The sequence below is a fragment of the Vollenhovia emeryi genome, unplaced genomic scaffold (assembly GCF_000949405.1).
Source record: "Vollenhovia emeryi isolate VEMERY1.0 unplaced genomic scaffold, V.emery_V1.0 DF939183.1, whole genome shotgun sequence".
Taxonomy (NCBI): domain Eukaryota; kingdom Metazoa; phylum Arthropoda; class Insecta; order Hymenoptera; family Formicidae; genus Vollenhovia; species Vollenhovia emeryi.
Genome location: NW_011967183.1, coordinates 260,469 through 276,503, shown reverse-complemented (window position 1 = coordinate 276,503; position 16,035 = coordinate 260,469). Strand labels below are relative to the sequence as shown.

Genomic DNA, 16,035 nt, shown 5'->3' with positions numbered 1-16,035 from the left:
AGTTCAATTACGTTCAACATCGCGGCACCGCATGTTCGGAGACATTCGGCTGCCGCGGCAAGTTCAAACACTTAGATATCACGGCGCCAAGTCCAGATACACTCGTAGAGTCACCGACGACGTTTCCCAATGGACGCTACACAAGCCCTTTTCCCCACTTTGCGATTCTTCTGAAAAGTCTGGGCTCGCGCGTTAGATAAATTAGGTAAGCTCGCTCCTTATCGCGATGTTCCTTGGGATGTCCGGTCCTGATGCGGCGGGTATCTAATCGCAGGTATCCTGTGCCCAGGACGACCAGTCCTGATAGCTGGACGCCTGGAGGTGCGATTGCTGAGCCGCCAGACCCGGATGCACGAGTGCCATCTGGTGATGGTGGTGATGGTGATACTGGTGATAGTGCTGATGACCCGGCGGAGGCGGCGAATAGGGATCCACTCCGACGGCGACGTCCACTACGTCTACCTGAGGCGAAGGTACGACGGGGGGCGTCGGCTGCGGAGATGGTTGCACCTTTTTCGGGCGACCGACCGGGTTGCCGCCTCATTCGCGGCTCCTTCGAGGTCTGCCGACCTTACCTTTCCTTACGGGCGCGCCGCTGTTGCCGGCCGCCGCGGCCGCCGCTGCCGCGACGCTCGACGACTTGACGATCTTGTGCCAGTCGGATTCGCAGACCGGCGAGCCCGACAGTAAGTAATATCTGCAAACGTGAGAGTCGCGTGTCACGTAAAAGGCTTTCTCATCGGGCCGAGCATAAGTCTGCTGGCCCGAAGGTAAGACAAGGAGGGGGGGAACTGACGAGCGGAGGAGAGACTCACCTGTCGCCGGAGACGAGCTGACCGCCGCACTTATTGCAGCTGAAGCATTTCAGGTGATACACCGCGTCGCCGGCCCGCATCACCAGCTCGTTCGCGGGTATCGCGTTGCCGCAATTCCCGCAGGTACCGCTGTTGCCGAACAATCTGCAACAAGATCAGAAGGGCGCTCGATTAAGTCTCGGTTCAAGGTCGCGACCGATCGTAAGAATCGGGGAACCGATCATTCGCGAGAGGCCAAGCACTTCCGCGTCGTGCCTGCGATAATTCTTTTCGACAATTTCCGCGCTTTTGGCCACGCATCGAGTTTCAATATCGGCGCGACGCGATGCGCTCGTATCCCCCGTTAATGGCAGTTAATGTTTGCGAAGCGGTTGTCAGCCGTATACCCGTTGGATCGTAAAGTCGGCTGTTTATGCAGCAATTAGCTACGTAACGATACGTAGGTATGTCGGACGGGGGACTCGAGGTGAGCGCCACGATTTCACGTCTCTCTCCGACGCGCCGACGGCGAAAGAAACTCCTCCGCGTTCGAGGGAGACGCATCCTCGGCGAACCGGGGTCGCACGTCGCGGCACTTGACCGTCCTTCGCAATCGCGACTTCAACAATCGTGCCTGAAAGTCGAACCTCGGAAAAGGCTGGCCGCGCGCGGCCTAACGATCTATCTCGAGCCGTAAAGCCGCGCCCCTGGAGGTCGCGGCGTACGCGCCACTGTCAAAATCGAGCCTGGTGTTTAACGCTAATGGAATATTTAATTAAATCGACTTTTGAAACGCGCGATATAGGTAGCCGACATATCGATGCCTGCGTCGGACTTTACTCCGAGAGAGCGCGCATAAGGCTGTTACGACGACGGAGCGGATTGGATTTGAGGTTTCTCGTTATTAATTTAATTACCGGCTGACAGTTCTATAATTAAATTGCTAATTTATCTGCCCGGGATCCACAGCTGATCGCGCGGCCAGTATCTCGATGATTGCTCCCCCGAATGACGTTTCAATCTTTCCCTTTTTATTCTCTCCCTCCCTCTCTCTCCCCCCTCGCGTTTTTCCCCGCTTTTTGTTCTTCCTTTCGTTCCTTTTTATTTTCATTTTTTTGCGGTTTGTCTTCAATCGCTCGCAACGGGTTCAATTATAAATGCGCGTTCTCTCTCTCTCTCTCTCTCTCTGTCTCTCTCCCGTTGAAATATGCGGATGCGAACGAGTCGGCCGTCGGACGATTTTGCTCACTTCCCGCGGCAAGGAAACGATAACGCGCGAATTTTGAAACGCGCGAGACTCTCCTCGGGCGCGCGGTTACTTTCCCGTGCGTAAACCGACGCGGTTCGAGAAAGCAATGTGTGTCGTATATACACACCGTGCGTTCACGCATTATTAAATACGGTGGCCGACCGCAGGGCGCGCGTCTCGTCTGTCCGTGTTTATGCGCGCGGATAAAAAAAGAACGTTCAGTAACGGCGACGCGTTATTCCACCGCGCGTTCATTAATTCATTTTCCTACGAACCAATTAGCCCATTGATTAAAACCCTCGCGCCTTACGTAAGACGTTACAAAGGCGCGCGGCTCGTCCCGCGCGTGGGCGAGATCCTAATCAACGGTGGTTTCCCCGGCGAGTTTCGCGTCAGGTGTCTCGTAAACGTATCGAAGTGGTTGGTTTTAATTGCGGCCGCGATCTTTATCAATTCGGCCGCGTATCCACTTCCGGGCCGAACGCCTCGCGGACTTAATGAGCGGAGAAACGCGTGCGCCCAGCTCGACCGAATCGCCCCGCGCATTTTCGATTTCTCCATAATTGCTAATTAGAGGCCGACGGCCAAGTCAATCAGCTAGAACGGATAGAAGGAATTATACAGCTGATGATCGAGGATCAGCCATAAAATCTGCTTCTCCTTTCTCCTTTTCCTCTCCCCTCCCCCCCCCCCTCTCTCTCTCTCTCTCTCTCTCTCTCTTTCTCTCTTGTTCTGGCCTCTTAATCGTCCGACGCCATTACCAGTATCATTATTCACGCGTGTTTTACGTGACCATTCTGGAAAGCTGATGACAAGCAAGAATTTTCGATTATCCATGAGCTTATTTATGACAGTCGTAAAAAATGTCAAACAGAGCGCGCAAATTATTCGTTATTTTACTTAATTATCGTTACTCGAAATGAGCCCCTTGCACTCGGGCCCATTAACAGTTTAGATATATTTGACGACTATATTGATCGCGGGCAGCGCGATGGAGCGGTTAATTAAGCGCGGCGGTAGAATTTTTAGTCCTCCCGACATTTGTATAGATATCTTCACGGTAATCGGAGCCGCTGTATTAAATTAGATATCGAGTGCTCCGTCCTAATAGGCCGAGTGAGGCATACGTGCCCTGCTGGTGGAGTAATTGATCGAAAGTAACTAGCGAATAACGGTTCGACGCCGGTGATGAATGACAACGAACGCCGTCTGTTATGATGCGATATTATCACGCGCCCCGCACGGCCGGCTAATAACAATCTCTATATATCTTTGATAAAACATCGATCGCGCCAAGATTTATCTCGCTCGCGCGAGGGTTTATTTGTACTAAAGTGCGTCTAAAAATTTACAACCACCTAAATATATTTTAACCCTATGAATATGCTTAATTACTTCCCGTACAGCGACAGAATGGTCGCCACACTTTTTTAAACGAGCTTAGATTCAGGTTTACGTTCCAAAAAATAAAATAGATATTTATACAAACTAGATACTTAATAATTGTATCCAGACAATCGAGCACAAGATTTTACCGAGAGAAATGAAGGAAACGATAATATTAATGAGACAAATTTTTAATACTTATTCAATAAAAATATAATGCAAGCAACTTTAGGACAAATAAATATTTTATTAAAAGGTGACCTTGTCTATTTAATTGTTGAATACATATCGGCCCTGATTTACGATTGTTGTTTATTAAAAAAACTTGGCGCTGCTAAACCGCTGAAATATACCATCTAAATTTACAATTAATTTTAAACCCTATTTCATAACCCACCCAAAATTCAGGTTTACGTTCGGAAAAAATTTTACTCGAGAAACAGGTCGGGAACGCTCCAAATGGTTTCGGAACAACCATTGAGCGACATATTCCTCGGAGAAGAAGAATTTGAAACGTAATCCTGAATCTAAACGCACGCTCCTAAACTCATTAAAAAAAAAGTGTTGCAACCATTCCGTCCATCACTCTGCCCGTGTTATTTGTAACGGGGCACAATTTACGTTCTATTACGCGTCTCCGGAGGAAAAGCGGACTCGTTGAAGAACCCGCCGTGAAAAATCGGGCGACCTGAAATTTACATCTCGCAATCTCCCGCGGTCCTACGGGTGGATCGGAAAAATTCGGCCGCCCACAATGCGCCGCGCCGCGCAGAAACGTCAAACGGCGAGCCCCGTCACCCGCGGCGTTTAATAATTTTAATGAGCGAAGTTCACTGCAGTCCGCACTAAGAGAGTAATTGGCGATTACGGTCGGCGGGGCGATCTTTAACGAGCGGTCTACGCAATTTCTAATTAGTTGATTTCACCAATGATAATACGAGTGCCTCGCCCTCCTTGCCCGGCTCCTCCAACTTGATACGCAATTTGCCGCGCGCGCGAGCGCGGTTCCCCTTGCGTTTTAATTGCGACCGACGTGTCAATCTTGCCCGCGTCTCTAACAAGCGTCCGTAAAGGCGCGTGTCACGCGTGTGCGTTTCGAAATTCCAAGCGATAATCCGGTCCAACGACGGGCGGGATCTACCGCGACTCTGAATCACATCTGTGAAACGGGCGCACGACGAAATTTGTGCGTCCCTCACAATGCCATTTGTCCGCAGCGCGAATTTTCCAACCGAGATTCTCAATTATATCGCGACGATATATATATATATATATATATCGTCGCGCGCCTTAATTTATATATATATATATATAAATTAACGTGACCCTCGATTTCGAAAGATTCGCGAGCAAATGCGCCCTCCGCCCTGCGGATCGCCCTCTCAACCCGGGCACCCTCGCTCATTATGTGTGCCCCTTTGCCGCACACAGCGGCGCGTACACTCCGCCGCTAACAAGAGGGAACAAGAGAGAGAGAGAGGGAGAGAGACACAGGGAGACGCGCGAGTGCGCGTACGCGGAAACGATGTATTCACACACGGGGAGCGCGCCCGTGTGTGCGGGCGACCCCCGCCTGTTAATGAGTTAGACTACCTTACCCTCGGCACTTTAATTGTCTAAAGCACAAATTGGGCGGCTTTAATTAGCGTAATTATTTGGTTCGTTTGTCCGTTTATCCAAGATCCCTGTATCGAGCGAGGGTCGAGCGGGCCGAGCCCCCTCCCCCCCCTCCCGCGAGACTAAATGGATTCATTAGCGCTTTGTGCGATTAAAAATCCAAATTTCGGGCCGGCGCGCGGCGAGGACCCGTGGGCCTTTGAGGGCGCCTTCAATCTCATTCGCGTCTTGAACGCGCCGCCTCCTCCCACCCCTCCCTCCGCGCCGCCGACTTCTTTGACGGGTCGTTCCCTCGTGGGCGAATCCGTGCGTTGACGCAATTATCCGCTCCGGCCAGGATCCACGCCGCGTCGTTCCGGATCTCCTAACGACGCTAATGGAGCAGCGGCGAGAGCGCGAGTGCCCGGCGAATTGTAAAAATCCCTCTATACCGGTTATCTTCCTCGCGGGGTCACACGTGCGCGGTCACTTACGCGAGGCTGCAGGTACAAGTTTGTTGCCTCTTCCCGGGACATTTTGCGCGACATATAATAAACACGGGACAGCTTCCCGCACGGACAGCACAAAATCCGCCGCGTTACGCACGCGCGCGCGGCCGGCGTATGCACACAACGGACTGAAACACACTCGCCCGCTGCTAGCTTTAATTTTTCTAGATAATAATGATTAATCGCGCGGCCTCGGTTTCCAGTTTAATTAAAAAGCTATGCGGTCGCCACTCTTTCCGTCCGTCCGTCCGTCCGTCCGTCCCTCCCTCCCTCCCTCTCTCATACACACGCGCGCACGTACACCCTGCCTTCCGCGAAACAGCCGACTGGCAAATTAAATTGAAATTGACTAGGTCTGGTAATGAGGTGGCCTGCAGGCCCAGTCGCGGCATTAGTCGGGTGTGGGTTCTAGAAAATGAGTTCCGACTTAACAACAAATTGCCTCGGTGAACTTCCTTTCACCCCATCCTCCGCTCGCCCCCCCCCTCTCCCCTCCCTCGCCGCGATTCCACTATCGTCCTCCCGCAATCCGCTCGCACGCCGCGCGAGGACTCGTCCACCCTCTTCTCTTTTTGTCCTCCGCCCGTCCCACCTTTAATGTTCCACAAACGAGCGGGCTCCTAATAAAGTTAATCGATGCGAGGAGGAAAGGGAAAAAAGGGGGCCAAATAAAAACACGCGGATCTCCTTCGATAACTATTTAATTTGGTCAATCAAAATTCCTATTAGCCGCCGTGCGCAATTTGGAAGTATATGGCGAACGGCGCGGCGCCCGTATTAGAAGCTGTCTGAGATATTGAACGACGATGGTAGCGACGGAGACGAACGCGCGCCGAGATCGAACCAGCGAGGCCGCGAGACAACTGACGACGCGCGACCAGCCGCGAGGGGAAGCGACACGCGTGACGATCGCGAGCGAGGGAAGGGGGGGTGGAAGGGCAAGGGACATTCGCCGCGAATCTCGCCGCGTCGCGGGTCCGGCGCGAGACGCGTCGACGCGGCGGAAGATCCGTGCGGAGGATCCGTGCGGAGGAATGTTTTCTTCGGCGGGGCGATATTGCGGTCCACCGTGATCCAAGTTGGAAAATTGGATTTTGCATTCGCCGTTGCGATCGCCCGGCGCAAGACAATTTCGATCAGTCCGATCTCCGATTCATTTTAATGTAATTAACGTTCCGATTGCGCGCTTTGTTTCCTGGTCTAACCTCCGGCTCCAACCCCCGCGCTGCCCCCCGTTTGTCCGTCCTGGCACACACCCCCTGCCTCTTGTTCCGCGCGAGCCCCTCCCCCGCCCTCTTCCCCAACCCCCCCCCCCCCGTAACAAGCGAGTTGCGCGGCAGAGGCATCGATCAGTCGTGACTAGGTACGGGGGTGTACACGTGCGTGTGCGTTAACACAAGTGCGCGCGTACACGCTGCTGGATACATAATAAATACATAGACACGAGTACCCGTGTCGCGGCGACATTTTCGGGTATTCATTCAGAGCAAAACGGATGAATCGCGGCCCTTCCTTCCCTCCCGTCTTCGGCGACGTGACGCGGGAGGGGCGGGCGGGGGCGCGGGGGGGGAGCAGTCGGCCGCCGGCGGCGTCAAAGGACCGAAAATTCTTTTAATAAAATTAATACGATAACCGCAGATGTAATTAGCGGGCGCATTACCATATTATATCTAAATGTAAATTAGATGTATGCTAAAGTATGCGCGAGTATATAAAAATACCAAAGTGGCATTAAATAGCCAATGACCGGCTGCCGATGACTCCCCCCCCTCCTCGCCAGGCTCGGGAGCCCCCCCCCGTTCTTTGACCGCGCGGTGCGTTTTAAATCCGCGCCATTAGGTGCACGTGATACTTGATTCGAGGTAGACCACGGGCGGCGGAGTTAAACGAGTAGATAACGACGTGCCCGGAAAAAAGGGAGCGCGGAAAGGCAGGCCGAGGGAGGGCGAGGGGGAGGAGGGAGGGCGAGGTGAAAAGAAAAACCGGGGAAATGACGGGAGCGCGCGTGAGGCGTGGGGAGGACGAGGGAGGGAAAAAGGTGCTGCCAGGCAGGGCCGGGGACCCGGCGGGGGAGGGTCGAGGAGTGACGACACAGAAAGGACTTCTTTTGAATCGCGGAGAGGCAGGTAAAGCGGGACCGCCGCTCTCGCACGCAGGTGTGAGGGCAGCGCCGGCCGACCCGCCAGGGCCGTTCGAGGGCCACGAAATCCACGTGGCAACGTGGCGTAAATCGGGCACGAACCCGAGGCGCGACCGGAGCGAATTTCGCCTCGACGCGAATCTCGATCGGGCGTTCGACTAGGAATCGAGCGTCGCTCGAGGGAGCCGAGAGTGCCCTTTCCCGCTCGAGGGTACCTGCTCCGCATTGAAGCGCGAGCTGCACTGGGAGAAAAAAGATCGCGAGCACGATAAATTAATAAACATTTAAGATGCATCAACGTCGAGTGAAATGAGAAGGTTGAACAACAGGCGGAAAAAGTTGAAAGGACGGATGAAGGATCCTCCTTAATGACGTGTGGCCTTTAAAAGTCGCTCGCCTAGTCGGCTCCACGCACGTCGGCGTTAAAAAAAACCTTTTACTTCGATCGCAAATCTCTCGGGGCGTCTAACAATTCGCTCCGCGATCCAGCCCTGTAAGCGAGAGGACAGAAAGCTGGATGAGAGGCAAAGAGAAGAAGAAAGAGCAACAGAGAGAGAGAGAGTGAGGGGGGGAGAGGGGGAAAGGGCGGGAGGGAGGGCGGGAGGGAGAGAGAGCGCCGAGCAAAGAAAGTGTGCGCGCGCGCGCGCGTAGAAGATGCGACATCGCCCGCTGCAAATTGCAATTTTGTTGTGAGATCATTATAAAATACATAATGCCGAGTCGCCTTCTACCGCATAACCCCTCTGTCCCCGCGTCTTCTCTCCTTCTTCCCTCGTACCGCCTGACGGAGGTCCCGCGCGGAACCGAGAGACGCTCGGGAGAGGAGCGTGGAGGAGAGGAGAGGAGGGGCGGCACGGCGTCTCGTTAAAAGTTTCTAGCGACGCGTATTCTTAATAGTCTGCGCGCGCGGACACGCCGTCATTAAAATTATAACCACCCTCCTGTATCACCTCACCGATCCCGTGCCATTCCGGGCGACGACGAAAGAGAGAAAACGAGAAAGGCAGAGTGGGGGGGGGGGGATTACAATGCGTGAGAAAAAGGAGGGAGAGGAACATTTGAAAATCGGCGAAATTCGTTTATCGGTCCGTAAAAAGATTCAGGTATCGATGTTGTGAGGGGGAGGGGGAGGGGGAGGGTCTTGAGAATATCGACGAGGTACGAGCGACGTCGAGCCCGAAAATACGCGGGACCGTCGAAATTGTTCCACGGACTCGCTCATCCGGAGCGTACGAGCAGACTCGAAGGGGATAGGGAGTTGACGAAGGGCACAGGGGAGGCTGGTAGGTGGCCCATAAGAAAGCGGAAGTACGAGAGGAAGAGATACTCTCCGGCGGGATAAAAGCGCGTTTAACTGAAACTCGTGGAAAGTTGCGGGCTCTCTAAATATGTAAATACGAGGCTACTGGATGTTATTACGTGCACATGCATATAGACGCGCGGCGCGGCGCGGCGGACGCGCGTCGTGTGTATGTACGTGTGCACGCGCGTATATAGATTCGTAATGCGCGGGCGCGCATAAGGTAAACCGACGTCCGGAAGAAAGCCGGCGTAATCGTCCGATATTTAAGTAGCGAGTTTAGGTACACTGGGTATATTTAAACGCGCTTATTATCATATAAATACAAGTTGGACGTTCAATTTACGCGCCGCAGGCTGGGCGATGTTGCGGCGCGGGGCGAGGCGAGGCGAGGCAGGGCGAGCGAGCGAGCGAGCGGAGCTCTTCGTTTCTCGTCGTCGTGTGCGCGCGGCGACGGAGTTGCAAAAGTTATTATTGTTATTACCGTACCGTTTAGAAACTTTTGTTGAGCGCGCAACGGACATTACGCGGCCTGTATGCACTTTGGCGCATCGAGTTATCCGTCGTTGCGACTCGGATGATATTACGGGAGCGCGCGCGCGCGCGCGTGCTGCGGCGATGTTAGTTAAATACCAGCTACGCGCGATGGAAAACTCACCGGAAGATTTACGGCGCCGTGTCGAATGCGTAATCGTTGCGCGATAAAAGGACCGACTGTTTTCCGCCGCGAGATTCCACGCAAGTGGCGACATTTTCGAGACCCACAATGGCGCGCGGACGCGAACGCCTCGTCGTTTCTCAACTAGTTTCTGTTCCGAACGCTTGGTAGTTTTGAGGACCAATCGATTTAAATATTATATCCCGCGCGTTGATACAGCGTCCCGCGACTGCTCCGACGAATCTTATCGCGGTCTCTCCTCGAAAACGGTTACGAACACTCGCGGGCGGGGCGGAGAAACGATTCCGCGTGAGGTCTCCCGTGACGGGCTCATTCTATCGTTTCGATATTAATGAATCTCTGAAATATTAAGCCCGCAACGCTTTATCAAGCGCCAGGGTTGTTACCCTCGGCGTATTGATACACATCTAGGAGCAGTTTAAACACACAGACCCCCTCCGTACGCGCGCGTGTAATCGTAAAATCGATGCTCCGCTCCGCTCCGCTTCGATTCCGTCTCGCGGTAAAACTGTTTCGTAGTGCTAAATAATAAATGCCCCGCGAGCGAAACGTCGCTAATGTTACGTCAGATATTCCGGCTCGCGGATAACGACGGGGCAGCCTTCGCCCCGAGTAAATTTAACCGCGGCAAGGGGACAAACCGCAAATTTTGTATCTAGACGCGATAACGATCTCTTATTCATGCCCCTTCTCCGCTCCCCTATCCTCCCCGAACATGGCTCGAGAGTGAAGTATCCGCAATCTCGGTAGGACCGTCTACATTGGAAGCGAACAGTAAGAAGTAAGGAAGCCATAACCTTTACCTTTTAAGCCCAGTCAACAGTCAACCAGAAAATGAAAAACCGGGCCTCGGTGGAAAAGTAAGGTGAAAGGCCATATTATGAGACAATGTCCCGTTTTATGAGAATTTTAGAGATATTAAGTAGTTAGTTCGAAAGCTTAGAAGTCGTAAATTGAAATTAATTATAAATTAAGGGCATAATATTTTTGAATATTGCATGGTAGCACGCATAGTGTAAAGATACAAGGTGAAACATTGCGCAAGTAACTAATTTTTGGGGCAAATTGTTCATTGGTTCTTCCTGCATTCAACCGCAATGATTTGCAGTTTGAAGGTTGGGGCAAATTTCTGATTGGTCAATCCGGTAGTTCGAGCCACTTCTGATTGGTTGACACTGCACAGCCCCCAGATTGCTTCACCTTGTATATCTTTACACCATGGTAGCACCGGTCAAATTGCTCTCTAATTCGCCGAGAGTAAGCGGCGGAGCTGCAGTAGGAGTAAGAAATGGAAATGACTCGTTTCTCTACTCCTACTCTGACTTCTTACGCCAGGCTTACTTCATCTATCGTGGGCATTCCTGGACAGATCCTTCGCGTCACCTCGGCGGAATGTGGAGCCATCGATAGGTCGACGCAGCGATACCCGACGATTCGAAACAACTTGCGCCGACGTACGCGGTTTTACGGAGTTTTACGGAATTCCCGAATCGTTTCGCTCAATTTCTCGCTCAACGGCGAATTGCTGTCATCCGTGGCACGCGATACACGTCCTACGTGTTATCCCCGTGTTACCTCTGAGATTGCCGGAAGAATAACGCGGGGAATTTTATCGGGTGCCTGATAAAACGGGGTGTGGAGGGAGGGGGAGAAAAAAAGAATCGCGCACACAACCGCGGGCTGCGTGATGCGGACGTCACCGTCACACGGTGTAAACACGAGTGCAGCGGCAGATACACCCTTATCAGGCGTGCGGCACGCATTCCCTCATTACCAGGGTCTACCCGGCGCGTCCACCCCTTTCGGCCACCCGCCCGCAACTTACTCCCGCGCTCGGTTTCCCGCCCTACCTACCGGCCCTACCGCAACTCTTCTTCCGCCGGACACGGGAGGGACGAATGAGAGGAAGATAACGCACGCCGGCGGTGTCCGACAGATAGAGCTTGAAAAATGCGACATTTTTGGACGGCGCGGTCGTGGCAATCGACCCTATGCCGCGTGAAATTTGGAATGAAAAATTCGGTGGCACGCGCGAGAGGACGCGAGAGCGGTTGATAACGGTATAATCTCCACGAAAGTGCAGTTGTTTTTACATCTCTCCGACATCCTCGGTGAACGTACACGCCGTGTAAGATTTACAAAGTAAAGGTCCGTGTCCACGATGCTAGAACTTGGTTCAAGTTCTAGCTTCGAGAAGCGTGTAGTCGAGCTATTCCGTAAAAGCTGCAAGTTGATTGGCTACACATTTCTCGAGGCTAGAACTTGGACCAAGTTCTATGCATCGTGGACGCGGGCCTTAAGCGCGGAGGTGTTCAACTTATTCTACAACGGACGCAGAACGCAAGACGCTGAGCCGCAACGCAAGAAACCGGCCAACGACAGTCGATCGTTCGTCCCATATTTGACTGTGATTGGTCGATTTCTTGCGTTGCGGCTCAGCGTTTTGCGTCCATTGTAGAATAAGCTTGAATTGTTTCGGCGAGGCGAATTTTCGAGTTACGAGCGGCCTCAATCAGGACCGACAGGTTGCGACATACGTCGCAAAAGGGACTCCGCGCTGGACTCTATGGTCCGATGCGCGTTTAAAGGGAGCCAATCCAGGGTTCAGCCGCATTCGCCTCACGGAAAGACACGCGCGAAATCGACGGACCGACCGGCGCCGGCTAGGCAAAAAGGTATTAACTACCTCTTAACATGCAGATTACTCCCAGAAGACTTTGGTTCCCCGGGAACGTTGATTGGACGATTATTTAATACCTCGCCGAGAGGAGCCTCCCGTTATTTCATGCGATTCGCCCGCGTGCCGTGCCGTCGCAGGCGCTCTCCTGCTTTGCGCGTCCGCGTCATGGAACCGAACGCGCGCGCTACCTTTTAAGCGCCGGCTTTAAAACTGGCAGCATTCAACTTAGCTGAGCGCGGCCGAGTCTTCGGGCCGCAACAGCTGCGCGTATATACACACACGCCACCCGCTTAATTAAATGAAATTAACAAGCGGTGTCCCTGTCGCGAGTAGTTTGCGTAACAAAAAGACGGGAGGGACGGCGGCACACGCGAGGGAGAGGGGCGGGGGGAGGGAGGCGAACGGTGAGTCGCGATGAACCGCGTATCATAGGTATCGGTAGCGGAGAAGGGGATCGCCGACGGGTGAGGCGAGGGGGTGGAACGGCGGGGTCCAATCGCATTTAATAGCACAAAATTACCCCGAAATTGGATTCTAATTTAGCGTTCACGGGGCAAATCTATTCAAATTAGCTGAAGGGAAATAACGAGACCCCTCCCCCCCTCCCCTCCCCTCGCCCGTGGGATTAAATAAATTTCCTTTCTGTTAATGATTATGTAGATTGAACGACGTTTCTTCTGGCATCGCCGTCGTTTCGGCGTGTCACGTCTCTTTTTCCTTTTAGACAGAGAGGCGGGAGGGGGAAGGAACGCCACGACATGCCGCGTGAGACCCGCGCGGGGCCCGAATTGAGGATAATTGCCTCGCGCGGCGAGAGACCGTAGGAAGGACGCCGGTGGGGATAAGTCACGGCGAATATCGGCCATCGCAGACCCGCTCGTAAAAGTCGCGGCATTGATTTCCGACGTCACGTAAACGCCCCGTCGATCTTCGCGCGATTCCTTCGTGCCCCCCTTTCGAGTCCTCCCGAGGACACCGGGGAACGGCTGCCCCCGAAAATTTTTGACATCTCCCGTTCGCCACTGGCGAATTAATCGATCGCGCTGGTTTCTTGGGCTCTCGAGCATGACCTCCTCCGCGCGCGCCCATCGGTAGTATCTCGCGCTAGAGGCCCTCTAATCAGAGTCTGGACATACGGTATCCAGCTTCTGATTGGTTCGCTATGTTTTCCCACTGAATTTTGAATTGACAATTTTAATCCACTTTTATAGTTTTACAAACGACAGGCTATCGTGATCGATTTTGATTATTTTGATGCGTATCCCTTTGTCGAGGTGTTATTGCCAAATGATGCTGCACATCCACCCATTTTGGAATAAACAGCAAACTCACACTATTATCAAACTTCGTGCGATGTGCGAGGTGCTAACCACACGGTTATATTTTAGGTTACGTCTCGATCTGATAGCAGTTTAAAGAGAGAGTGAGATATTAGTATTGCTCTCTCTCTCTCTCTCTCTCTGGTTGGATTTTACTAAACATGGCGGACAACACTGTTGACCAGACTCTGATTAGAGGGTCTCTATCTCGCGTCAAGTATTGTATAAGCGCAGCTAGAACCGCGCGCGCGAGACCGACCGTGTAGTTTACGCGAGTACGCGAGTTGACAGACCCTCAGATTTTCGGATCTCAACAACGGCTGATCCGTGATGAACTTCTAAGTGCGCTCAATCGATAGCTTGGGTTCGATTTGCAAAATAAAAGTGCTTGTATTTTTCTCCTACGTGTCCTATGAGTGGAGATATTGCGATGCAAAGTCCGACTTGTGAAATTTTCTTTTAAGAAACGTCGTCGACCAGGCAGTGGTGGTGCAACGTCCTTTTCATATTTCTGTCGCGAGAACTCGACGAGAGATAAAACGCCGTTTGTAAAACTCCCGCGCGATCGCTCGCGCGACACCGAGGGCGCGGCGCCGATACGAAACGGGCGCGCGAAAACTCGATCGTACGATAGAGCGACGACGCGCTCGCGCGGCCGAAGAAAATACTCGATATACCAATAAAACCGATACGCCGCGTCGAAAATTTGGCGACCCGCGGAATGAGACACTTGGCAACCACCTGTGGCACGGGGCATTTCGAAACGAGTTCTAATCTTGCCAACTATGGGCCGGCCGGCCGAAACGCGTCATCGAATTTCCGGCGTCACTCGCGGATCGGATCAAAATTGAAACGGAAATTACTTTTCGCGCCGAGCCGTTTTACGTTGACGGCTTAATAACTTCGCTGCGGCCGCGATAAATTAGTATACCGCTATTACGTTGTAACGCCCGTACACCTCGCGTCCTGCGTGCCGGCCTGAAAAAAAGTTGCATCGAATGAAAATTAACGCAAACGAAAAGTCGACTTTGCGAACGCTGCCGGCGCTTAACGCAGGCGTTACGTATGCATGATATGCGCGCATAAAAGATAGAACTGTGCAAGACGATAATGTACAAATGCAAAATCAATATTTCACGTTTGAATGTCGCTTGAAACGTTCCGTGATGCACACGGCGTTATAATCCAAACGATTATAACCGAAAAACCCTCGGTCGGCGTGGGATCGATATTAATAAAGCAGGTACGCGGCTCTTAAATCAAGCATTTCCATTGGAGATTCGTCAATAAGGAACTCGACCGAAAAGTCGACGCGACGCTTCGCCATGCGGTTTGTTCGCGATCCCCTCCGACATGAAATTTGTCTCATTAACAATCTAATTAATAATCCAATTACGCAGCAAGATCCGCCCTCTGGCATATTTTCACGGTAAGGGGAAAACAATTCTGTCGGACGTTTCTCCCTTCCATTGCAGGTAGATGGAGAAATGGCGATAGCTTCGCGAGAGAGTGAGGCAAGTGGAAGAGGGTTAGTGCAGGGGGGGGGGGAGGGCATGAAGAGGGGTGGGATGTTTACCTCAACCCCCAGGAATTTAATAAGCAATTACCAGGGATGAAACGAGACGCATCCGTGTATCTGTATAACGAGGCGGTTTGCCGATGTGTGTTGTGTGTGTACTCGCGCGTGGGCGCGCGCGCGTGTATGTGTGAGTGTGTATGTGTGTGTGCTAGAGAGAGGAAGAGACGGGGAAGAAGAGAACGAGGGAGGACTGCTTGTAGAAAATGAAACAGAAGGTGCTGAAGGAGAGAGAGAGAGAGAGAGAGAGGGGGAGAGAGAATAAACGAGGGAAGCGAATAAAAAGACGGAAGGCTGCGCACCCACGCACCTCTGTCGAGGCAAGAGATAGATATACAATATTTCCGATAAATTACGGCCGATTTTGTGAAATTGTTCGATTTGCAGAAACAGATGAGAATAGTCTCGCGGCTGCTCGAAGATTGTCTGTGTGATACGAGTATTAACTTTCTTCGGGCAATTCCGTTTGAAGAGCCGCGCGAATTCAATATTCAATCCCTCCGGATATGCACCGGGGGAGAAACGAGACGGACACGCTGGTTTCGGCGCCGTTTTAATGCACGCTCGGAGACGCGAAAGAATAATAATAATAATTTACTTTTTCGCGAGAGTTAATTAGGATCGTACGCCGGCCGGTGGACTGATGTTTTAGGGTGGATCGGACGCGGTAACAACATAAGCGCATTGCGGAGGGCTCTGCGCTCTCCGGCCCTTTAGGATTTACGAGATATGAATGTACCGCGGGATAAAGAGAGAGAGAGAGAGAGAGAGAGAGAGAGAGAGAGAGAGAGAGAGAGAGAGAGGGAG

General features: G+C 52.5%; 1 protein-coding gene across 1 annotated transcript in view; it reads right to left on the bottom strand.

Moving 5' to 3' along the window:
• Positions 1–540: 540 nt before the first annotated feature.
• Positions 541–16,035, bottom strand: part of LOC105562771 (LIM/homeobox protein Lhx9) — a 78,733-nt gene continuing 63,238 nt past the window's right edge. Inside the window, exons 4-5 of the mRNA XM_012013831.1 lie at positions 816–959; positions 541–697 (exon numbers count right to left, since the gene is read on the bottom strand). Coding sequence (XP_011869221.1) covers positions 541–697; positions 816–959 — 301 coding nt within the window. The remainder of the gene's footprint in view (positions 698–815; positions 960–16,035) is intronic.